The sequence below is a fragment of the Macrotis lagotis genome, chromosome X (genome assembly GCF_037893015.1).
Source record: "Macrotis lagotis isolate mMagLag1 chromosome X, bilby.v1.9.chrom.fasta, whole genome shotgun sequence".
NCBI lineage: Eukaryota > Metazoa > Chordata > Mammalia > Peramelemorphia > Peramelidae > Macrotis > Macrotis lagotis.
In genome coordinates, this window is record NC_133666.1 from 331,125,052 (window position 1) to 331,151,377 (window position 26,326).

The window sequence follows — 26,326 nt, forward strand, 5'->3', positions numbered from 1 at the left end:
ACCTCTATCTCCTGAACTCCACTTAATAGTTATCTGTAGCTTTTTTCAAAATACTACTCAGGTGTTAACTTTCTATATGACACATTTTCCAAATTAAGTTAACCCCCCCCATCTAAAGTACACAAACTTCCTAGGGAGGAAATTCTTCTCCATAAAACTACTGGATTAATAGCCTTTAAGAGATTTTGTTCAGCATTTGGAAGGACAAGTAGAAAGAGAATGAACCTGTATTTGAAATCAACTTGATTGAGTTCAAACCCTTTGCTCTGGAATTTACCATTCATGTAATCTTGGCTAAGTCCCTTAACCTCCTAAGGCCTCACTTAGTTACTTCATTTATATATAATGAGAGGGTAGATGGAAGTTTTAAATTTAGGATCTTACATTCACTGTGTTACCAATGATCTTTTCATCTCTGCTTAAAGAGAGATTATTACAGAACCTGAGTTTCTTGACCTGGAGTTCAGGAACATATTTAAAAGAAAAAAAAATTGATATACGTCAATGTAATTGGTTTTCTTTGTAATCCTAAATATTTTATTTTATGTATTTAAAGATATCACACATACAAAAAGAACTTTAATAACCTCTGCATTAGAAGGAAAAGAGAAATTTCTTAAGCACATTCAGTCCTAAAGAATGCATGTCTCCAAAGATCTGAACTGTTTGATTAATAAAAATAGGAAAGGAGTAATTTCTTCCCCCCTCATATATTCAGTCCTTAACTTCTCATCTGTTTGAGCTACAACTATTATCACAGATGAACATAATAACAGACCAAAGAATGCCTTTCTCCACAGTACTGAATTGCTTACTTAATAAAAAAGGACAATTAAGCTTGTAGACAAGACACTCTGGTAGGGCAATTATTGAACTATTTCATCTTCTTCAAAAGGAGCTCTTTTAGACCAGGACACTGAGTGGAAATACAGCCTCCTTTCAGGCAGCCTGGGCTAATAAAGAAAAGTTGGGGGGGGGGGGGGAGGCAAGGGGAGGTGGTGGGATGGTTAGAGTCCCTTATTTATGCTACAGTCTCATGGGCAGATAAATCCCTTAGCTTTCCTTGAGAAAGGGGCAGGTTACATGAAGGATTCTTAACCTAGGGAATGAGAGCTGTTTCAAAAATGTTGATGACTATTTCAATATAACTGCTTCCTTTATAATTCTATGTCTTTTGTTTTATGCACTTATAAGCATTATTCGGGGAAGAGGTACCCAGATAGTCATTAAGACTTGTAGTCGGGGGGTGGCTAGGTGGCGCAGTGGATAGAGCACCGACCCTGGAATCAGGAGGACCTGAGTTCAAATCCAGCCTCAGACACTGAATAATTACCTAGCTGTGTGGCCTCGGGCAAGTCATTTAACCCCATATGCCTTGCAAAAAAAAAAAACCTAAAAAACTAAAAAATAAAATAAAAAAGACTAGTAGTGTGATTTGCACCTTGGTTTTAAAACTTCAGGATTTCATGAGAAATAAGATGAAGCGTTCTGAGAATTAACTCCCCCATCTGTCACTGCTTAAGCATCCTTCCTCTCCCCAGAAAGTAAGGAGGAAAATCCAGTTTCGGGGAGCAGATCGACTCCCCCAGCCCCCCCGGGTGGTAACGGCAGTGCCGCCGGGGTGGGGTGCAGATGGGCTGTGGCGACAGGACTGAGAAGCCCCCTTGGGGGTGACGCCCGGAAGGGAGCGGGCTGCTGCCGGCGGGTCGGCGATGCGCGGCTCGGTCCGGTCGGGGGTCGGGAGAGGCCGTGCCGGGGGGAGGTGAGGGAGGTCGTGAAGGGCTGAAGCGGGACTTCCACGGGTGGGAGGGGAGGCGCCCGGACCGCGCCAAACGCAGATGCCCCCGGGCACTGCCCGGGAGGGGGCCCAGCCCCCGCGCCCCCGCCAGCCGCCCCGCCCGGGGCCCCGAGGGGCCGGCTCCTGGGCTCCCGCCCGGAGGGCGCCGGTAAGGTGGGGAGCGCGGCGGGGCCGGGGGCCGGGGCGGCGGGCACCTACCGTATCTGCTGGGCTCCCGGCAGTAGTGCAGGATGGGCAGCGCGTCGTCGCCCTTGTTGCCCGGCTCCGGGCAGGGGCGCGGGCTGCGCTGGGGCTCCGCCGGGGCTTCGATCCCAGCCCCGGGCTCCGCCGGCCCGCCCGCCGCCGGGGTCACCACGAAGCGCTGGGACATGGCTCCGGGGCCGCCGCGAGCCGCTCCTCAGCCGCGCCCGGACCCCGAGCCACACTGCCCTCGGGCCCCGCGGCCCCGCGATGCCCAGAGCGCCGCCCGGCACATCGTCCGGGCGAGGGCGGGGAGACGCGGCGGGGCGGCGACACCGGCCGAGAGACCCCGCCCCCTGGTCCTCGGCCCGGGGAGGGGGCCGCCCGAGCCTAGAGGGGTCCCGGGGAGTGCGGGAAGAGGGGGCACCGCCAAGGCGGGGTGCCGAACGAGTAACGGGAGCCCGCGGAGGCACAGGGGATTCCACTCCTGGAGCCAAGGAAGCGGGGTGGGGGGTGAAGGGGCAGCAGGGGCCAGGACGGCGAGGAGGACCGCATCCCGCAGGCTTGGGGCTCAGAGGGGAGCCGCCCCGCCCCGGGGCCGAAAGTTCCGTCCAGTCACAATCTGGGCGGTCAAGGACATCCCAAGTGACCCTTGAGGACCACCCACAGCGACAGTCTTGAGTTCCGAAGTCATGAGCGCAGCGATACCGAACGGGAGCTCCGCTCCTCCCGAGGACTGGGGAGAGGGCCGCAGCCATCTCCGGGGTGCAGAGGGGGGCATAAAACGCCCCTTCAAAATGTCAAATAAAACCTTGATCACCGTTTCCCAAAGAAACTGTACTGTCCTATTAGATAGCCCGGGGAGAAGGGATTAACTAAAACAAAGTAGCAGGCGGTGACAAAAAGTTACCTCAGTTAAGTGCTTAAAAAAATAATGTCCTCTTGATAGGATTTCTCTGTCATCTCATTCAACTGAGCTCAGTGTAGAACATGGAACCAATATAAACACTAACAGAGTGCCTTCTGTGGGGGGTGGGGGGAGACAAACAACATTAAACGAAAAACTGTAAAACTCAAATAAAATCTTTCTTAAAAAATAATGTTCTTTTCGACTAATTTTTCTTCTTTGGAGACTATTCAAAGTTGGTGGATTCGGTTTCCCCCTCCCCCTAAATCATATTCTTTCTTTTCGTGCATTTTTCCACTAAAAGGTTAACCATTGTGCATAAAAATATAGCTTAGATTCTGCTTTTGTATGGAAGTTGCTGGAGGTCACTTAAGATGTAAGAAAAAGACAATGAAATTTAATTCTGTCATTTCGCTGCAAGTCAGCAGTTGTGGCCCCAAATTTTTCAATGGAAGGAAAGTGGTACTAATAGTCAAAAATGAAATTTAGAGACGATCAGGAGAGTTCAATAATTCTCTGCTAGAAAATTTTCTTATATTTTTTCTTTGTTCATATTGTTGGACGTATATAATAACACAACATTTATATATTATTTTATGCAGGATGTTCCAAAAGTCTTGGTGCAGTATTAAGCACTAAGATTCTTAAGATACTTTGTATATTAATATATTTTCTGAGAAGCAATAAAACTATGTGTCAATTGCTTTGTAACTTCCGGTATTATATTTTAATTGATGGAAAATCTCCAGGGTGTAGATATGCCTTTCAATAACATATATCCCCTACCTTTCCACCTCCACCTCTTCTTAAATATATATGATATCCTTGTTTTCCCATAATCCCATATATTACCCAAAGTATTAAAGTCTCCCTTTGGCTCTTTTTAATATTTAATGGACATTAGTGTAGCACTAATTCTTCATTTAGGCTATGTGACCAGTTCACATTTTTTCCTGATAATAGAGATGCTTAATGACATTTTAAAGTCACTTTTGACATGTCCTGATAGAGAATATGCTGTAATCTTATATTCACTTTCAGTAATGATTCTTCTAGCTATATTGCCTCATTAATAATAATAGCTAATAAACATTTATATAGAACTTGCTATGTGCCAGACACTGTACTGAACATTTACAATTATCTCATTTGATCTTCAGAACAACCCTGAGAAGTAGGTACTATTATTAACATCCTCATTTTACAGATGAGAAAACTAAGGCAGCTTAAGTGCTTTGTCCAGATTCACAAAGAAGGAAATGTATGAGGCTGATTTGAACTCAGGTGTCCCAGGTTCCAGGCCTGGTACTCTGTCTTCTGTGTCACCTAGTTAGAATATTGGTGTTATTAAATAGGTAGGATTTTGCAAAAGCAAGCAGTCATTAAAAGTTCTATGCAATTTCTGAAATGTCCAATTTCCTCTCCCTATTAAATTCTAAGTCATAACAAATGAAGATAGAAGAAAGGAAAACTCCAACTCAAATCTTTGTGGAAGTGGGAGTTCCATAGACATTAGACGTCATACATTTTCTTTTTTTTTTCAATGTGTTTCAATGACTTCAATCAGTTTTAATGATTGTTGTTCCTTTTAAAAATACTACTTGTTATATAGGATGGCTTTTTGAGAGGGGAAGGAAAAGGGATATTGAGGATAACTATGAATAAGGTTAGGAACTGAAGACATCAAATAAAATCTTATTTCTAAAAATTCTGAGTCTATTTTAATTGGGGAAATGCCTGTCAGGTATGTGAATGTATATATGTATGTATGCTTATATGTATGTATGTGTGTATGATTAATAGATTGCCCATACAATAAATTTTAATATAATCAAGACCATATGCAATTTTTCAATCACTTTCAATCACTTTTTACAGGAAATTTCCTTCAAAATCTACTGGTTTTATTGAAGAAGATTTGAAGTGTGGCAGGACTCAGTCCAATTAGTCCAATATCTTCTGTGAATAAGGGACTCTCTTCAATAGAAAAATCCCACTCTTTGCCAGTTAAGTATCCCTATTTTGTGTCTCATTCTACAGTTTGTGGAACAGTTATCTCCATGGTGATAAATGTCAGAAAATCCTGACCCATACACTGCTGACATCTTGTTTAAAGAGAACCTTTAAGGTTGCATTTGAAAACATTTGATAAGACATAAGTGGAATTCTTTATTCTCTTTATCTCTTAGTTGTTTAATTTCGAAGACATGATTTACTTTATTTTCTTTTTCTTTTTTTTTAAGGGTTTTTTTTTTTTGGTAAGGCAAATGGGGTTAAGTGGCTTGCCCAAGGCCACACAGCTAGATAATTATTAAGTGTCTGAGCTTGGATTTGAACTCAGGTACTCCTGACTCCAGGGCTAGTGCTCCATCCACTGTGCCACCTAGCTGCCCCCTGACATGATTTACTTTAGAAAATTATCTGAGACAGCTTGACTTAATTTTCATCAAGGATTCTGCCACATGTTCAGAATATTGTCATAAAGATTTTGTAGAGATGAGAAAGAGGACATTGCTGGTGTTAAAGGGTCATAGAGAATGACATATAGAATTATAGGATCAGAATTGAGGGCTGGAAAGCAATCCTAATTCCCTCATTTTACAAGTGAAGAAAGGCCCAAAGAAGTTAAGAAATTTACCATAAGCAAACTCAGTAATGATCAGAGTCAGAATTCAAACTCAGATCTTCCCACTGGACCACAACAGAGGATGGTTATCTTTTTAATTGTTCCTTCCCTCTTTTTTTTCCCCCAGTAGTACTACCTATGATCTTTTTCACTCCTTTGGAGTATTCTCTTTTCTGGAGAGGTTTCTTGAAAATTGATCAGTCAGCATTATACCCACTAACAACAACACTGGGTGATGCTCAACCATGATGGACTTATTCATTTCAGCAGTTCAATAATCGGACAATTCTAAAAGACTTATGATGGAAAATACCATTCATATCCAGAGAAGGAACTGTGGAGTTTAAAATGTAGATCAAAGCTGACTATCTTCAATTTATGCATTATGCATTGTCATTTTTTTCTCTTTAATGTTATATTTTTCTTCTGTTTGGATTTGATTCTTCTTTCGCAACATGATTAATATGGATCTATGTTTAGCAGAGTTACATATATATTATTATATATAATATATATACACACACATATGTAGAGTCTAGAATGCTTTCTGTTGGGGGAAGAGGAGGGAAAGAAGGGAGAAAAATATTAAACACAAAACCTTGTCAAAAATTGATAAAATTGACAAAAAATGGAAAATGACCATTGCATGTAGTTGGAAGAACAAATAAATTGAAAAAAAAGAAAAGAAATTTGATCTCCCAATCCTTTTAAAACTATGATGCTTCTAGATCAAGTTTCTCCTATGTGAACTTGATTAGGTCAATAGCCACATTTCCCAATTTCAACTTAGATGTCATTACTTTCAAATAAAGCAAATGCAATCAAAATATGGTGTTCTTTCTAGAAGAGACAGTTTGACACATTAGAAAAAGTGCTGGATTGGAACTGCAATGAACTAGCTTCAAATTTTAACTCTAATATCTATGTGACTTTGGATACACAGCAAAGTGTCAGAATCAGGACTGGAAATCAGATCTCCAGGCCCTAGGTCCAGTCGCTGGCACAGTTTTTGTACCAATAGCTCTGACAGAGGTTGATGAAATAAAGTAAAATCCTGATTCTGACACTTGCTGTGTGACCTTGGAAAGTCACTGAGATTCAGTTTATTCATCTATAAAATGGAGATAATGATACTTTGTCTACCTCCCTCACCAGGTTGATTTCAGAAAAAAATAATGGTTTGTAAACTTTAAAATATATCTTTTTGAGTTGGGAGGATTAAAGTAAGTTTCATGGAGGAAACTCCTAGGTTGGGTTTTGAAGAAAGGGCATTTTAATAGGCGGAAATGAAGTGGAAACAAATTCTAACTATGATGACAGCCTATAGGTAAGTATGAAAATAGAAAATGACATCATAGAAAAACTGGCAGTTCAGTTAGACTGGAAGGAAGGGTTTATGACAAGTAGTATGAAAGTAGTCTGGGAAAAAAGGTAAGAGGCAGGATTGTAGGAGTTTTTAAATGCCAGACTGAGTAAATTTTATTTCAGCCTATGGGAAGTCCAGAACTAACAAAGGTTTGTTTGCTTATTTGTCTATTTACATCAGGAGAGTGACCTGTTCAGATCTGTGCCTTTGAAAGATTATTTTGGTATCTATGTGAAGAACGGCTCAGATGAAACAGAGACAGAAGGCAGAGTTATCAGTTACAAGGCTGTAACAATATTGTAGGAAAGATAGCCCTAAATTAAGGAAGTTGTTGCCTTTAGGTACAGGTTAAAATCAACTCTGCCCTGGCTTTTATTTATCTATAAAAGAGAACCTGTGAACTATCTTCCCATTTAGCTACAACATCTTTATCCTTCTGGTTTCATTTATGCTGAAAATGTTAATATATTTGTAGTTCATTTCCTCCAGTCAACTTCTTGATTGTTAGACACAGGTTATACTTTAAGAAGACCAAAAGTTAAATTCATGTATGTAAATGGCCTAATATTGATAAGCTTCTTGGCATCCTTGCCACCGTCTCTCAACTCCCCTTTTCCTTACAAACTTTTTATTACTTTTCCTTAGTCATTATGAAATCTGAAGAGGGCTGCAAAGAAAGGACTGAAGGGTTACTTTATATATTCATTTCTTGAGCATTGTCCATTTTGTAGGTTAATTTTGTTTGGTTAATTTTGTGGCTCAAATAATTAATTGACTGCCAATGTTCAAGTTATCAACAAGAAAGTAAATATTCTAGAAAAATTATCCCCACTTAAACCATGAATGCATTTGTTCCTGGTATGTTTGGTAAAGATATATAATAGGTTCAAGGAGCAGCAGGGTGGCACAGCTAGGCTTGGTATAAGGGACATTCATCTTCATGAGTTCAAATCTGACCTCAGACACTAGCTGTATGACCCTGGATAAATGACTTAACACTGTTTACTTCAGTTTCTCATCTATATAATGAGTTGGAAAAGGAAATGGCAAACCTCTCCAGTGTCTTTACCAAGAAAACCCCAAAACAGGATCACAAAGAGTTAGATACAACTGAACAACAACATCAGCAACATAATGGGTTCAGTAGGTGAAGGAGAGGGATAAGATGTTTTTGAACCCCGGGAAGGATAGAGAACAGGATAAAGTTCAGAGAGAAACAGCTAAAATGAAAAAAAAATAGAATGGGGTATAAGGTAACTACTATATAAACATTTTTTTCAGATTGGAAAACTGAAAGAAATGGGATAAAACCAAAACCAAAATAATCAGACATGAAGGATATGGGGAGTTGGGGAGATAATGAAAGACTTGGTCATCAGTGTCTAGAATACTAAAATGAAGAATCATGCCCTGGAAATTTTAGAGGTAATTGTACACTGCTTTCTATATAGAGCATTGAATAAATTGAATTCCTATTAACTCTGTTATAAAGGCACAATTGTAAGAGAAAGTACCCAAGGACAAGTGGTGATGGGCAATAGTGAGCTGACTCAGATAATATTACTGATGATTGAGAATCATTGATAAATTACAAGATCTAAATATTTTTTACAAATAGCACAAGTAATAAATGCAGAAAATTATGACACATAATGGATTGTACCAACCTACATTTGTTCCCTCTTGAAACTTCATTTTAGGGTTATTGAGAATAAGATAGACAATACGAATGTCCAATATACTAGTTCCCAATTCTGTTTTTTAAAAGTTCCTAAATATCTACAGATATTTAGTATAAAATAATTTTTTAAAGATTTCAGGTCTATAAAGGAAAATAAGGGGAAAAAGTAGAAATGGAGAGGGAATTATCAGTTTTCAAATTATTCTGTAAAACAATCTTTCAAATAATTTGATGCTAGTTAAAATAATAGAAAAAATGGAACACTAATACACTGTTGATGGAATATCAAACTGATTCAGCCATTCAGGAGAACAATCTAGAACCATGCCCAAAGAACTATAAAACTGTTCATTCCCTGTGATCCAGCAATACCACTGCCAGATTTGTATATCAAAGAAATCAAATAAAAAGGAAAAGGACATATATGTACAAAAATATTTATAGAAGCTTTCCTTTGAGTTGGCAAAGAATTAGAAATTGAGGGAATGCCCATCAATATAGCAATGGCTGAACAAGTTGTTATATATGACTTTTTTTTTTTAGGTTTTTGCAAGGCAAATGGGGTTAATTGACTTGCCCAAGGCCACACAACTAGGTAATAATTAAGTGTCTGAGACTGGATTTGAACCCAGGTACTCCTGACTCCAAGGCTGGTGCTTTATCCACTACGCCACCTAGCCACCCCTATGGTATATGATTTTGATGGAATATTATTATACCATAAGAAATGATAAAATGAATGGCTACAAATGAATTGATGCAAGATGAATTGAGCAGAACCAAGAGAACTCTGTACACAGCAAAAACAATATTGTAAGATGATCAATGTCATAGCAATTTTCAGCTATGGAATTGAATAAATGAATAAATCCATGAAGGATTTATGATGGAAAATACTATCCACCTCCAGAGAAAGAACTGATGGAGTCTCAATGCAGATCAAAGCATACTTTTAAAACTTTTTCTTTAGATTCTTTTGGTCTATTTTCTTTTGTGACATCACTAATATGAAAACTAATTCTGCACATCATGTATATGATCTAGAGTAAACTGCTTATCTTCTCAAAAGAAAAGGAAGGAGAGAGAGGGAAGAAGAGAATTTTGGACTCAAAATTAAAAAAAACAAATTAAAAAAATATTTTATATGAAATCGAGAAAAAAATAAAAGCATGAGCCTTTTATAAGTGGAAAATTAAATAAAATGATAGAAAATTAGGTCAGTGAAACAGGTCAGATAAGAAAGAATCAGAAATAACAAATTCAATAAACCAGTGTTCTATATAACCAAGAACATCAATTATTTGAAAAAGAATTCCCTATTCCAGGGGCAACTAGGTGGCATAGTGGATAAAGCACCGGCCTTGGAGTCAGGAGTACCTGGGTTCAAATCCGGTCTCAGACACTTAATAATTACCTAACTGTGTGGCCTTGGGCAAGCCACTTAACCCCATTTGCTTTGCAAAAAAGAAACACCTAAAAAAAAAGAATTCCCTATTCCATAAGAACTATAGAGAAATTTGGAGAGCAATTTGACAGAAATTAGGTTTAGATTAGTATTCATATTGTATAGTATGATAAGTTCAAAACGAATATGCAACCTGAGCATAAGAAGTCACAATATTTTTTTAAAAATGAGATCTAGATCACACACCTTTCACATTTATGACTAGAAGGAGAGGTCTTAAAATAATGGATAGAGATGATCACAAAATATTTTTTAGAATTAGCTGACAAAATTGAAATTTTTGTGCAAATGAAATCAATGTAACTAGAATAAGTAGGGATACTATTTACTAGGGGAAAATAATTGTGTTAAAATATCACTTATAAGAATCTTGGATGATTCTAAACCATCTTAGCAAGTAACAGATATATTTTGAAGAGCCATTCTCCCAATCAATAAAAGGTTAAAGGATACAAATAAACAGTTCTCAAGGAACTGGTGTGAGCAATCATCGAAAATATAGCTCATGAATAAAAAGAAAAATACAAATCAAATCTACTCTGGGATTTCAATCTACAACTCTCAAATTGACAAAGATGATAAAAAGTGTGAGTAGTCAACATTGGATGAACTGTGGAAAGTTAGATGGACATATTCACAGTTGGAGCTGTGATTAGGTCCAACCATCTGGAAAGCAATCGGTAATTGTATTGAGTTTTCTTAATTTACTCTGCAAAGAACTAGATGTGCTTGTTTGATTGCATTGTAATAGCTTTTCTACAAAATTCCTTGTTTATTTCTTCATTGTTCTTTGGATAATCCTCTGGCTTTCTTCTATTTGATTGAAATCTGAAATAATCATAATTATATTTAATATGGGTCAAAATGAGAGGCAGCACTTCTGGGTCATATGACCAATGAGAAGACAGATCTGATATTTTCCCTGATCCTCATGACTTCTCAAACTTCTCTAAAGTAGGCATTATGTGCAAGAGGTGAAACAATTCTAAGTTTCTCCAGAGTCTAGGACATCAGGAATGCAGACAAGGTAAACAACCTGAAGAATTAACGACAGAGAAAAATCCCTAACTATAGTTAAAAAGACTATCATAATTTGTTCAGGTAATCATTTAACATGACTAAGTTGAGGGCAGTTAGGTGGTGCAGTGGATAGAGCACCGGTCCTGGAGTCAGGAGTACCTGAGTTCAAATCCAGCCTCAGATACTTAATTTCCTAGCTATGTGACCTTGGGCAAGCCACTTAACCCCATTTGCCTTGAAAAAAAAAACCCATGACTAAGTTGATGCAAAGATAGGTATTATGAAAATAATACCATAATCATATTTTTAAAACACCAAAATCACATGATTATCTTAACAGATGCAGTAAAAAAAAAACTTTGATAAAGTACAACATCATTTATGCAAAAAATTCTACAAAGTATATGCATGGAGGAAACTTTTTATTACAAAAAACTTTATCTAAAACCAAAAACAAGCATCATATGCAATGAGGATACACTAGAATCTTTTCCTATAGAAGTAAAACAAGGATGCTCTTTCACCCCACAATTATTTGATATCATCTTTGGAAATGCTAGAAATAACAATAAAACAAGAGAAATAAATTTAAGGCATAAGAAAGAAGTTTAAAGCTATAATGAGGAAATAAAATTATATCTATCTGCTGATGTTATGATGGTATACCTGGGGAATCATTAGGGAATCAGTGAGGATATTAATTGAGACAATAGCTTCAGCTAAGTTACAGTCTATAATGGGTTGCATGTTTATGTCATAATATAACAAAATCCAAGAGGCAATAGTAGAAAGGAAAATTCCATTTCAAATAGCTCCAAAAGGCATGCCATATCTGAGGATCTGCCTACCAAAGCACATATTCTCTGAATTTCAACCTGTTTATCATCTTCTACTCCTCATGTTTTCTCACTTCTCCATAACTAATCTGTTGTCGAATCCCACAGACTTTACCTTTAGCAGGTCTCTTTTATATGATGCATTTTCTCCTCTGATACCACTGCCATCCTGGTGCTGGTCTTCAGTACCCTCATTCCTGAACCATCAAAATAACCATTTGCTTGGCATCTCTTCTCAAGTTTCTTCCCACTTTAGTCCATCCTCCATTCCCACTATCAAATTGGTCTTCCTAAAGTGCAAGTCTGATCATTATCACACTCCCCACCCCTCATTTAATTAATCACAGCTCCAACTGTGAATCTGTATGTCTAATTTTCCATAATTAATCTTACTTGGAGATAATCAAAAGAGAGAAGGCACTGGAGTTAAGGGGGTTTGGGAAAGGCTTTCTGTAGAAAGTCAGATTTGTACGAGGCAGTGGAATTGCTGAGACAGCCACAAGGAGGGAGAGCTTCCTAGGTAGAGGAAGAGCCAGGAAAAAGTCATCATGTAGAGAGATGGAGTGTCTCATTTGAGAAATAGCTAGAAGATCACAGGAACACAGAGTTTATGGGGATGAGGCTTAAGTTTAAAAAGACTGGAAAGAAGGAGGAGAAGACAAGTTATGAAGAGCTTTGAATGCCAAACAGAATTCTATTATTGATAAGGAGTACCAGTAGTTTATTGAATGGGGGCACATGTTCAGATCTGCACTTTGGGGAGAAAGGATAGACTAGAGTGGGGTCAAAAATGCTAACCTGGGAACCCAACTCCTACTTATAATATTATTTCTATTTTAAAAAATGCATTCTAAGTTGTAAATAATGACTTAATAAAGGAACTCTTGGAACATAGGCCATTTGTAACCTCGTGACTGCCTGTATTCTTTGGATTTCCTTCAAATCGAAAATCTGTTTTACCTCTATAAAACCTCTTAATAACGTTCTTTCTCTTCCTAACCAAACTTCTAAAAGCCCCAATCAAAGAAGATTCACTTTAAAGAACAAGAAAAAGAATTAGCCCATACATTTCCCAAACCCCAGAGGCCAGAGGGAAGTAAGTCATTCTAAGGCTGTGGTCAGTAATGGGTCCTACATTTGTTTGTTTTTCTGGTTGCCATGAGACCTTAAAAGACCCTTAACAACTGAAAGAAGTCTTTATCCTATCTGTTCTACTTTCACCTATAGTCTGTTTCCAAAGAAATTCATCATAGTGTGCTGACTAGCTATTGGGTTTATATAATTTGTCATAATCAAAACTGAACCTCTCTACCTGAAGATGCTGACTGGGAGGTTATTTACCTGATCCTCCTCCACTCTCCCCTTTTTTTTTTTGGTCTGCTTTAGTTGCTATGCTTGCAGATCTCTTCAAATGGCTTTTGGTCTTCCAAAACCCACTTTGGTACCACATTTTGGTTTAAAGTTCCTAAATTATTTCACTTTCCTTCCAAATGCAGAGGTGTTCTCTCTCTCCTTCCTCCCTTCCTCTCCCCACCTTGCAGGCCCTTTCCTCCCCAATCACCTACAAACAGAACTTCCAGTTTCCTAGACTTACTTTAATCTAGTTTTAGAAGACAATGATCATATTAAACTCATTCACACTCAAGTGCTTCCCGAGGGTAGTTGTATTTTTAGAAAATGACTAGTTTAACCTATAACAATGGCTAATGAGGGGGGGCGAATAGAGAGGTAGGAGTTTCTGAAAGTAGAACTAAGTGAAGACTAGAATAAGTATGCAGTGTGAAAGAGATATAAGCCCATCCTGCCTGAGACTTCTTTCTTTAGAAATAAATTTATTATGGGAAGCTAGGTGATGCAGTAGATACAGCACCAGCCCTGCAGTCAGGAAGACCTGAGTTCAAACCTCAGACACCTAATAATTAAATAAAAAATTAAAACTATGTAACCTTGAATAAGTCGCTTAACCCCATTGCCTTACTATAAAAGAAAAAATATATATGTTCTTCGAAAGATATTTCTTGAAACAGGAATTGGGTCACTTTTTAAGAATTACTGAGAAATAGTGCAAAATTTTCCTAAATATAAGAAAGAATTTCCCCCTTTACAATTTGAACTTTTCAAGTGTGGAATATGATGCCTTGCAATGTATACAGAAATATTTATTTTGCTTGGTGTTTGTCAAGTTCAAATATAAAAAAATTTAAATTATGGTGAAGTCATTTGTTCATTCTGTCAGAAACTAAGAACTTTGAAATTGACATTCTTGAGGAAAAAACGAAGGTTTTGGCAGGAATTTTGGAAGAAACAGTAATTAGTAGGATCTTTGAACATTCATCTGTTTCATTGTTAGTGGGATCCCCTTAGGGTCTGAACTCTCTGAATCCAGGTGCTGCTGGCCGAACTATAGCTCAAGAGAAGAAAGACAAGTATTTTGCAATTACAATCAGTGGACAAGCCTATACACATATATTCCACACACATTCACATGTTTGTATATATGTATATATTATATATATATATATATATACACATACATGTATATGTTCAAGCTATAGGGAGGCATAGAGAATTTCCACATCAGATAAGGATCTCATGGGTGCAAATACTATTACAGGTGACCTGAATGGGAGACTCTGTGCAACTCTTCCATTGGCCAATTTTACTGCATGGTGGCTTCCTTTTTACAAAGATATCAGCTAGGTTGAGATAATGCTGGCCAGCTCCCTGCTACTGAAGCCTTTCTGAAACAGCCTGTGTTAACGGCTGCCTGGCAGACAGGAGACTGCCAGGTAATGCTCCTGGGAGCAAGGCAGGACACACCTGCCCAGGATACTCCCTTGGCTCTGAGCATCGGCTTCACCGCTTGACTTCTCTGCTTCTGGCACGTTCACATATCAAAGACTGAATGAATGTGCCTTCCATGTGCTGTATACAATAGGCATTGGGTAATCTACAAAGATAAAGAAAACTGGATCCCAAGTACATTTTTTTGGATAGGAGACCTTCGTAAGAGGAATTCAAGAAATGACTTGTAGAAGAAGGTTTAAGTGGTGTGTTATGGTAGTCTGGGGATCCTAGATATTTTTTTCCTCTTCCTTCCCCTTTGAGCCCACAGCTCTGTTTACAACTGGTTGCTGATTCTCTGGGAGGGGTAGCCAGGAATGGGACAGTTATGGTTTCCTAGGATGATCTTGGAGAATAAGAAACTTTGCTTTACTACTTCAGAATTCCCATCATTAGGGGATTTGGGAGATAATGATCTATGTTCCTGATTTAGCTTAGTGCTGTACTGATAACTGTGCCAGTTGAACCCTCTTCCCCATCCCTGCCCCACTAAGATTCTCTACTGATGAAAGAAGAGGCAGGAAAATATGTAGTTTTAAGAGACAATTTGAGTGGAACATAGGGTATGCCATGGGGAAGATTGTGACATCAGATTGAAATGATAGGTTGAAATTAAATTATGAAGGGCCTACAATATTAGGCTATGGAGGTAAGTTTTGGAGGTAGGCTTTGAGAACCACTGATGGGCCTTTTTCTCTAGTTTTTATTGATATTTTCTGTTTCATACATCACTGTATTTATCCCAAGTATCCCTCCCCTCCTCTTCCCAAGAATTAAATCATATAACAAATAGATTTTTTTGAGAGTAAAGAAAAAAAGTCAAAACAGCTGACTGATACATTAGAAAATGTGCAAAAACATGTACAATGCGTAACACTTGTGTAGCTCTCACTCCCATGAAGGGATAAGTTGGGGGGGGGGGTTAATCTTTCTTCATTCCAGCTCTGCTTGACCTTTATAATTGATCTTTATACTTCCTTTTTATTTTTTGGTGTAGTGTGTACCTCTTGTTTCCATTTGTGGTCATTGTGTATTTTGCTTTTTTTGACTTTGTTTACTTCACCCTGAATCTTTCGATGCTTTCTCAGTATTCATCATGCACATTATTTGTTATAACACAGTAATATTCCCTTGGATTCATGTACCACAGTTTAGTTAATCATCCTCCAATTGATGGTATTTACTTTGTTTCCAGTTTTTAACTATCACAAAAAGGCTGCTAAAAATATTTTGGAGCAAAAAGAGACTATTTTCTTATCAATGGCTTTTCATTAAGTCCAGGAGTGGAATTTCTTTTTTAAACAATATGGATATTTTAGTCACCTTCTTTACAGAATTCAAAATCATTTTCCAAAGTGGCTATACCATTTTACAGCTCCAACAGTAATGTGTTAATGTACATGTCACTCCACAACTCCTCAAATATTGACAGTTACTTTTTCATCATTTTTGCCCATTTATAGGTTATGAGGTAAAATCTCAAGGATATCTTTGTAATTTGCATTTCTCTTATTACTAAGGATTTGGAGCATTTTCCATAATATTGTGAATAGTTGGGGTTTTCTGAGAATAGTTTGTATTCCTTAACCATTTATCTATCAGAGAATTAGCCATTGATTTTCCATCATCATCAGGCAGATGCTAAGTGACCACCTTCCAGAGATGCTTTGGAACTATTCATAGATCTCTAAATTTCAATATTATCTTTGTGGCAAAGGTTCTTGATTTTTGTGTATGTATAATAGGATACTTTGGCAGTGTGATGAAACCTAGAGATTCATCTGAATGATATTTCTTAAATATATAAAATAAATACACAGAACTACAAAGGGGATTAATAATCAAAATAGGTTCAGGTTAGGAACTCTTGCCTTTTGGGTTTTTTTCCCTTTCTTTTAAACTGATGGAGGAAAAATGATGCACCTACAAAAGGAAGTTAATAGCTCTTACTTGCATTAGTAAAAAAAGTTTAAAAAGTAAAGTATGGGTCAAGAGCTTGTCAAGAATTGAGGTAAGAAAACTAGATAAAAAAGTTCTTGTCTTTGAGCCAAGGAATTTTTTTTTAAATTAAGGAACACTGAACTACAGGAAAAATAGGTAATGGGCCACATAAAAGTGAAAAAAAATCAATTCTATTAAAATAATAGAATTCTAGAGTTCTTTAAGGTCATATAACTAAATTTGCTATCCAAACAGAAATTTTACTGATTTCTATCAGATGTTTTACTAACTTCACTGAATAATTTCTTTGTTCAGCATATTTTGTTCATAATAGCAACAAATTCAGTTTGGTGTATACAAACACTATCATTAGTTCTCACTCTGCTTAAGTATTTTGTACATAATGGTTTGTACAGCAGACAAGTGTTTTTTAAAGAAAGAAAATACAAACATTGAATTCATCTACATTTAAACTTTAGAATAGGAAACATGATATTTAATCCAATAAGTTGAATAAAAATTGATTTTAAAAGAGCACTGTGCTCAGTTTGGAGACATAGATGATGATGTTTGTCCTTTGTACCAGGACATCAAGGTGGTGATGCCATGACAAGTATGTGAATGACAAGTACAAGAGGGATTGTGCTAAGTCACCAGCCTCACTTTCTCTACCAGGGCCATCTGGGTCCAGTGGCCAGATATGAATCTGGATGACTGAATATGGTCCTGGATGTGAAGCAGTTGGTGATAAGTGACTTTCCCAAGGTCACTCAGCTAGTAAGGATAAAATGTCTGAGGCTGGGCTCAAACTTCCATACTCCTGAATCCAAGACCAGTGCTCTATCCACTGTGCCACTTAGTTTCCTTGAAGATAGAGATGGAGAGGTTGTATATAAAGATATATAGAAAGGTCCAAGGAGCCAAGTGAAGAGATGTGGGACAAAAGAGGATAGCAAGGGAGGAAAGGGAAATTGAAGGAAGGAAGAAGAAAGACTGTTGAAGAGAAGAAGAGAAGCAAAATATTGATCCTGATAGACACAATGCACTAGAGAGATTGGAGAGAGGCAGACAGAGAGTAAAAGAGGAAGAGAATGGATGGAAAGAGAAGAATGAAAGCAGTTTAAAAGTAATGAAGTCAAGCATGGTAGTGGAACTAAGCCAATCAGATGTCTGTACCGATCAATTTAGAATGAGGATGGAGAGGGAGAAAAGAAAAACACAAGGCTGATTAATTGACCCAGCTCAGAAAATGAACAGATTAACTGTTCCTGGAAATTCAGTAGTGTGATCCATCCATGAATAACCACTGCATTTCCAGGCTGAGTGAGATGGAGACCCCTAGACTCTAAATAACTCACAAATGGGGGTGGGACCAAGATGGCTGAGTAAAGGAAGGGTCCCATCTGAGCTATCCCAAATTTGCCTCCAAACAATGTTAAAATAATACCTCAAAACAAATTCCAAAGTGATGGAACTAACAAAAGGAGAGGGTGAAAATTTTTCTGCTGAAACCAACTTAGATAGTCAACAGGAAAAGTCTATTTCACTGGGGTATGAGTGGAGCACAGTCCAGCAAAGACAATCCCTGGCAAAATATCAGTAGGCTTTGTGGGCAACTGAATTAGAGGCTTTTGGGCTCCAACTGCAAACAGCTTAGGGGTCAGACAACTGGTTAGAAGTTATAGAGGATCCTTTGTTGGAAGTGGGAGCAGGACTCTGTTGCATTGTCCATTCACAGTTCTGAGTTGCAGTCCCAAGACAAGTAGGAGCACCAACAAAAGCAGGGGCTAAGGTAATCATTCCAAGGCAAAAAAAGTATTTGTGGTCAAGGACAGACCACAGCACAGATCAAGAGAACAGTGTTCACACCTCTCCTTAGATCAGACTATCTTGGAAGAACTGAAACCTTACAGAATCCCAGAACTAGCTCAGAAAAATAGCAGCATGAAAAACCTGAAACTTAGGACAGTGTCCTCTCCACCCCAGGAGCAGGGAACAATTTTAACATAAAGTTGAAAGTTAAGAAATAGAATGGAAAAATGAACAGACAAGAAAAAAAGAATCTGATACTATGGTGTCAGGGAAGATCAAAATTCAGAAGAAATCTACCATGTCAAAATAGACATATGCAAATCCTCAAATTAAAATATTAATTGATCTCAAGTCCAAAAAAGATTCTTGGAAGAGTGCAAAAAGGAGCTTAAAGATCAAATAAAAGAATTAGAGGAAAATTGGGAAAAGAAATGAGACCAATGCAAGAAAATCATAGGGGAAAAAAGCACCAATAGTTTAGTAAAGAAGGCAAAAAATAATACTGAAGAAAATAACACCTTAAATAATAAATATGTCAAATAGTAAAAGAGACACAAAAATCCACTAGAGAAGAGCTTCTTAAAAAATAGAATTAACCAATGAAAAAGGAGGTATAAAAGTTCACGGAAGAAAATAATTCCTTAAAAATTAGAACTGATGGGACGGCTAGGTGGCGCAGTGGATAAAGCACCGGCCCTGGAGTCAGGAGTACCTGGATTCAAATAGGTCTCAGACACTCAATAATTACCTAGCTGTGTGGCCTTGGGCAAGCCACTTAACCCCATTTGCCTTGCAAAAACCTAAAAAAAATAATTAGAACTGGGTATGTAGAAGCTAATGACTTTCTGAGAAATCAAAAATAGAAGAAAATGTGAAATGTAAAATCTATCTTCAGAAAAATAACTCATCTGAAAAATAGATTGAGTAAAGTCAACATAAGAAGCATTGGACTATCTGAAGGACATGATCAAAAAAAAGGAGCCTAGTCATTATATTGCAAGAAATTATCAAGGTTAAAAACTACCTTGATATCTTTGAACTATAGGGTAAAATGAAATGGAAATAATCTACCAGATGCCTCTTGAAAGAGATTCCTGAAATGAAAACTCAGAGGGATATTAGCCAAATTTCAGAACTTTAAAATCAAGAAGAAAATATGGCAAGAAGTCAGAAAGAAACAATTCAAATAATTTGAAGCTACAGTCAGAACAACCCAGCATATACAGTGAAGAATCAGAGGACTTGGAATATAATATTCTAGGGGACAAAGGAACTAATATTATAACCAAGAATCATTTACCCAGCAAAACTGGTAATAATACTTCAGGGAAAACAGATATTTAGTAAATAAAAAAAGAACTTTAAAACATTTCTGATGAAAAGACTAGAACTGAATAGAAATACAATAGACATACAAGACTCAAGAGAGACATAAAAATGTAATCAGGAAAAATAAACCATAAGGGAATGGATAAGGTTAAATGTTTTATATTTCTGGATGGGAAGATGACAACTCCTTTATCCTTATTAGGGTAGTTAGAAGTATACTTAGTCCGAAGGTATGGGTTTGAGTTAACTATGAAGTAATTAAAAAATAAAATTAAGGTGTTAAAAAGAGAGATGTACTAGAGGGAGAAAGAGGGGAGAGGTGGAGTGGGATAAATAATATCACATAAAAGAAGTGCAAAAGAGCTTTTACAGCAGGAAGTAAGATGTTTGGGTTGGGCAATGCTTGAACCTTAATCTCATTGAAATTGACTCCAAGAGGAACTGCACACAGTTGGATATAGAAATCTGTCATTCTACAGGGAAGTATGAATAGAAGAGGATAAAAGAGGACAGGGCAGATTGGAAGAGACAGAAGTAAAACACTTTTGAAGAAGGACAGAGTGAAATGAGAGAGAGAGAGAGACAGAGACAGAGAGAGAGTGTGAGAGAGACAGCAATGGACAGAGAGACAGAGACTGAAACAAGACAGAGAGAGAAAGAGACAGAAACAGTGAGACAGAGAGAATGAGAGACAGAGAGAGAGAGAGAAGGATAAAGGAGGAAGAAGGAAATAGGATGGAGGGAAATACAGTTAGTAATCATAACTGACTGAATAGGATGAACTCACTGATAAAACAGAAGCAGATGGAGTGGATTAAAAATCAGAATTATACCATATATTGTTTACTAGAAACACATGTGAAGCAGAGAGAAATACACAAAGGAGCAGAATCTATTATGCTTCAACTGAAGCAAAAAAAAAAAAAAGCATAGGTAGCAATCATGATCTTAGACAAAGCAAAAAATATCTAATTAAAGAAATAATCTGAGAAACTATATTTTACTAAAGGGTAACAGACAATAAAGTAAAAGAAATAGCAAGTGTGTGTGTGTGTGTGTGTGTGTGTGTATACATGTCAAATGGTATAACATCCAAATTGCATTAAATTAAAAAAAACATTGCACAGACAAAATCAATGCAGTTAAGATTAGAAAGAAAGGAGGAAAATTTATAACAAGTTTGTCTGATAAAGGTTTCATTTCTCAGATATATACAAAGAACTGAGTCAAATTTAAAAGAACACAAGTCAGGGGCGGCTAGGTGGCGTAGTGGATAAAGCACCGGCCTTGGAGTCAGGAGTACCTGGGTTCAAATCCGGACTCAGACACTTAATAATTACCTAGTGTGTGGCCTTGAGGCAAGCCACTTAACCCCATTTGCCTTGCAAAAACCTAAAAAAAAAAAAAGAACACAAGTCATTCCCAAATCATAAATGGTCAAAGGATCTGTACAGGAAGTTTTCAGATGAAGGTATCAAGGGTAATTATAGTTATATAAAAATGTTTTAAATCACTATTGATTAGAGAAATGCAAATTAAAATAATCCTGAGGTATCATCTAGTACCAGTCAGATTGGGTAACATGATAGAAAAGGAAAATGATAAATGTTGGAGATGTGGAGAAAGGCTAATACACTGTTGGTGGGCTTGTGAATTGATCCAACCATTCTGGAGAGCAATTTGGAACTGTGTCCAAAGGACTATAAACTGCATACTTTTTGATCCAGATATATCCCTACCAGGTCTGTATCTCAAAAAGATTTTTTTCAAAAAGGAAAAGATCTACATCTACAAAAATATTTATAACAACTCTTTTTGTGGTGGCAAAGAATTGGAAATTGAAGAGATACACATCAATTAGGAATTGATTGATCAAATTGTGGCGTATGATTGTGATGGAATAGTATTGTGCTATTAGAAATATGAGCAGAATGGTTTCAGAAAAACCTGGGAAAACTTATATGAACTGATGCACAGTGAAGTGAGCAGACTCAGGAGATCATTGTGTATAATAACAGCAATATTATACAATGATCAACTGTGAATGACTTAGGTATTCTTAACAACGATCTAGAACAATTTCGACAGACTTGTTAAAAATGCTATCCATCTTCAGAGAAAGAGCTCATATAGTCTAAATGCAGATTGAAGCATATTTTTCAAAAATTTCATTTTTCTTGTTTTTTTTGAGGAGTGTGTTTTCTTTCACAATATGACAAATATGGAGTTATGTTTTGCATGACTACATATGTTTTACCTATAACAAATTGCTTGCCCTTTCAATGAAGGGGAGGGGAGGAAAAGGAGAGAATTTGGAACTCAACATTTTTTAAATGTTAAAAATTGTTTTATATGTAATTGGAAAAATAAAATATTTAAAATCTATGAAAAAAATTCATTAGACCATCAAACATTCTTGATTTTCTAGGAAAGCCCTTTCTATTTTTTGGCTGCTAATATTATGCTTGTTTTCCAGATAGGAAACTGGATGAAAAGAATGGAGAGGATAACACAATATGGGTTTTGATGAAAAAAAATTATTTTAGTTTGAGTAGTACTATATGATTGATCCCCTTTTTTCCTGATGGAGAAGAGCAAGGAGAAAGAATACTAGCATTCACCTCATCATCACTTCTTAAGAAATATTTATAATTTCAGGATGTTAATACAAATAATTCCTCCTGTTAGAGTTCAACTCCAATGCTTCCTTGGAGATGATCTTGATTCTCTAGCCTTTACATGAAGAATATAGCTCTACAAAACTATAGAGGGAATGGAACCAGCTCCATACTCTATACTTATCATGTAAGGACAGCCTGGCTGAAGTGAAACAAAAGAAAATACAGAGCAAAAACCTTCCAAAAATAATTTCTTCCCTTCTCTTCCCACAAAAATACAAAACAAAGAACAAAATACCATGTTATCATCCTGATGAATTCTGGATATTGACCCTTGCTCTAGGATGGCAATGAAGGAGGACTCTTGGGTCTATACCATCTGGTCCTATGTGAAATGAGCAAGATCCAGATTCTGGGTTGACTGACTTCCCTAATTTAAGATAGCAACTGAGAAATCTGTAATAACTGCTAAAAGTTGTATTCTTTTGATATTGGATTGAAAGAAACCACAGCAACTACATAACTAAAAGGAGTTAGTAAGGAACTGTTAAGGGGGAGAAGGTAGAGACAGATGTCTTTGCTAGCCATCTGTGGCAGAAAGATAAAAAGAAAGAAGCAATAAAAATATTTTAAAACCAACTCTAATATAATGAAAAGATACTGTGGTTTAATAGAATATAGGTATGAAACCCCAGAAGTAGAGAGCAATACTGTAATAATTTTTTAAAAAGCCAACAACCCCAGAAAAATGATTGAAAGCAGGAACTCCAAGAGTAGATGGAAGATTTTGTTCATAGAGAACTTGAATTCAGAATAGTAAAACCCACAATAACAAAAAACTTTCAAATAAAAAAAATTTAATCTTTACCATGCTGTTGACATTGTATAAATTATTTTCCCAGTTTTGTTTGCTTCTCTCTACATTAGTTCATTCAAGTCTTCCCAGATTTTTCTGACACTATTTTCATCATTTCCTATAGCACAATAATATCTCATCACAATTATTTAAGTTGTTCAGCTATCCTCCAAATGTTGTACATTCCCTCAGATTCAGTTTGTTCATACTTAGAGTTTGTTTTCTTTATCTAATTTCTCTATGCCTCTTTTCAACCTTCCTTTTCAGTGAAATGTATCTCTATACCCAACTCTGTGAGTTTGTATTTCTTCCTTCTTTTGATCAGTTCAGTTTCAATAATCTCTGTTACTCTTACCTCTTATTCCCTGCTTGTATAGACTTTTATCTGTGCATTATGATTATATGAAATAATTTTTCTTAACTCTCATTTTCCTTTCCCTTAGTCTATTCCTCTTCCCCTTCCTTTCTATTCTTCTTCTAAGATTATCAAAACATAATAGAACCACTCCAAAGTCTTTCAGTTTTAGTAGATTCTCCCTGATGCCCCTGAAGATAATAAGGTTCAGAGCAGACATATTTATTATTCCCCCATATTAGTAGTTCATTCTTGTTTAGTCCCTTCTTCTTTTTTTTTTCCCCAAAATTCAAGAAATCTTTTATTGGTTATTTTTTAAGTCATTTATGCCATGAATTCATAGGGGATTGGTTCCAACAGCTCAGGTTCCTTGCCATTGGTTCTCACAAAGTGTGCTTCTCTGGGTGGAGGAGGCTGACGTTTTAGTTGAACCCAAGTGCCTTTTTCTTTGGCTTCTTTCTTCTTCTGATCATTTTCCTTTACTCGCATCAGGAAGCTATCTCTGCTCTTAGAATGCTTAATATGCTCAATACGCACATTAATTCTCTTGGCTAGAATCTTGACCTTAACCTGTTTGTTTACAACAATGCCTACAGCATGCTGTGTAACATTGTAGACTCCTCCAGTCTTTCCATGGTAACATTTGTGGGGCATTCCTTGCTGAACTGTGCCCATACCCTTCATATCTACAATATCACCTTTCTTGTATATGCACATATATGTAGCAAGAGGGACGACACCATGTTTTCAAAAGGGCCTAGAAAACATGTATCGAGTCCCTCTCCTTTTTCCTTTTGTGTTTGTCATTTTGGCAACTCACTGGAATATGGAGGAGCCGGCGGAAAGCGTTTAGTCCCTTCTAATTGGGTATCTGTGTAGCTTTTTATGTTTATCTAATTCTGTGTTTGAACCTTAACATTTCTATACAGCTCTGTTTTTTCTTTTTAATCAGGAGTACTTGAAAGTCCCATTTCATTAAAGTGTCATTTCCACTTGGATAATTATACTCATTTTCACTAAGTAAGTTATTCTTGGCTATAAGCTTATAACTTTTGACTTCTGAATAATGATATTCCAAGATCTCCATTAGAAATGGAGAGAACTGTGGCTCCCAAATCATGTGTGACTCTTCAGTACTTGAATTCCTTCTTTCTGGTTGTTTGCAGTGTTTTTTCTCTGACCCAGAAGCTCCAGATTTTGGCTATAATGTTTCTGGGAGTTTTTTGGGTTTCTTTCAGAAGATGACTGGTAGATTATTTTAATTTGTATCTAAATTCTTTGGTTCTAAGAGAATTGGGCAATTTTCTTCCATGATTTCTTGATTTTGTTTTGTCTTGCTTTTTTTATTTACAGACTTCTAGTAGTTCAATGATTCTTTTTTTTTTTAGGTTTTTGCTAGGCAATGGGGTTAAGTGGCTTGCCCAAGGCCACACAGCTAGGTAATTATTAAATGTCTGAGGCTGGATTTGAACCCAGGTACTCCTGACTCCAGGGCCGGTGCTTTATCCACTGCACCACCTAGCATCTGTAGTTCAATGATTCTTAAACTTTTTTTCTCCTTGATCTGTTTTTCCAGGTCAATTTTATTTGCTATCAAATACTTTATATTTCATTCTTTTTTCAGAATTCTTCTTTGTTCTACTATTTTTTTGTTGTAGTCTCTTGGAGTTGTTGGATTTGACTTTTCCCTAATTTTCAGGGAGTTTGTTGTCTGACCAATGTTTTATCTCTTATGTCAAGCTGTTAATTCTCTTTTCAGTTCTTTCTTCCCTAGGTCTTATTTACTTTATATCATCACTCCTCAACACTCTCATTTCATTTATAAAAAAATATTTTAAACACCTCTTGCTCCATCTCTTTCAATAATTCTAGATGAATTGTGTCTAAGCTGTGTTTTACTTTGTGGCATTGCATATAAATGTTTTGGAGAGACTATCTTCTGGGTTTATGTAAAGCATTTATGACACCATAATAATTTTTTTTGGTGGTTTTTGGAAGGCAATGGGGTTCAGTGACTTGCCCAAGGCCACATAGCTAGGTAATTATTGCGTGAGGTCATATCTGAACTCAGGTCCTGACACTGCACCATCTAGCAGACCATGATAATTTTTAAAGGTAGAATTCTTTTGGCTTGTTCATTCTTCCAGTACATTTTCTGACTTAGGACTTTATATAAAGGCCTAACTTTCTGAAGGGAAGTTTTGAATTGATTTTGATAGTGCTTTCTGGGAATACTGAGTATTGGGTTATTCCAAGATCTCAGGGCTAGGCTGGGGGCCTGCAAACTTTCAGTGCTAGCAAAGTCTAATCACTGCCCTTCTGGTCTGAGCTCTACCAATACATGACTAGCATTTGAATCTGAGCAAGAATAGATTGTTTCTTGACTCAGCCATTGTCAGCCTGCAGATTGATCAACCAAGTTCTGTTGGTTCAGAGTGGCTGAATTGCAGGTTTCCCTTTTGGTCTAGGTTTCCTTTCCTGGTTATTCCTCTACAGTCTTCAGATTGGGTTAGACACTGGAACTGAAATCTCAATCTGTTCCTGCAAACCACACAGCTATTGCTTGCTTCTAAACTTGTACTTCCCTCAGCACATAGCTGAAGGTCTGCTACTAGTTCATACCTTCATGCCACTATTTAGGTACAAGTCCTCTCAGTGTGCCCTGGAGTTCTGATCCAGATCTGGGTAGAGG

At 37.2% G+C, this 26,326-nt stretch overlaps 1 protein-coding gene and 1 pseudogene across 3 annotated transcripts in view; both read right to left on the reverse strand.

The window, feature by feature from the left end:
• The window catches only part of SLC12A7 (solute carrier family 12 member 7), a 283,362-nt gene extending 281,194 nt beyond the window's left edge, over window positions 1–2,168 (reverse strand). For all 3 annotated transcript variants that reach the window (XM_074201693.1, XM_074201698.1, XM_074201697.1), the window contains exon 1: window positions 1,997–2,168. In XM_074201693.1, coding sequence (XP_074057794.1) covers window positions 1,997–2,168 — 172 coding nt within the window. The remainder of the gene's footprint in view (window positions 1–1,996) is intronic.
• Window positions 2,169–23,943: 21,775 nt separating this feature from the next.
• On the reverse strand, window positions 23,944–24,441 carry LOC141501745 (large ribosomal subunit protein eL21-like; annotated as a pseudogene).
• Window positions 24,442–26,326: the final 1,885 nt, after the last annotated feature.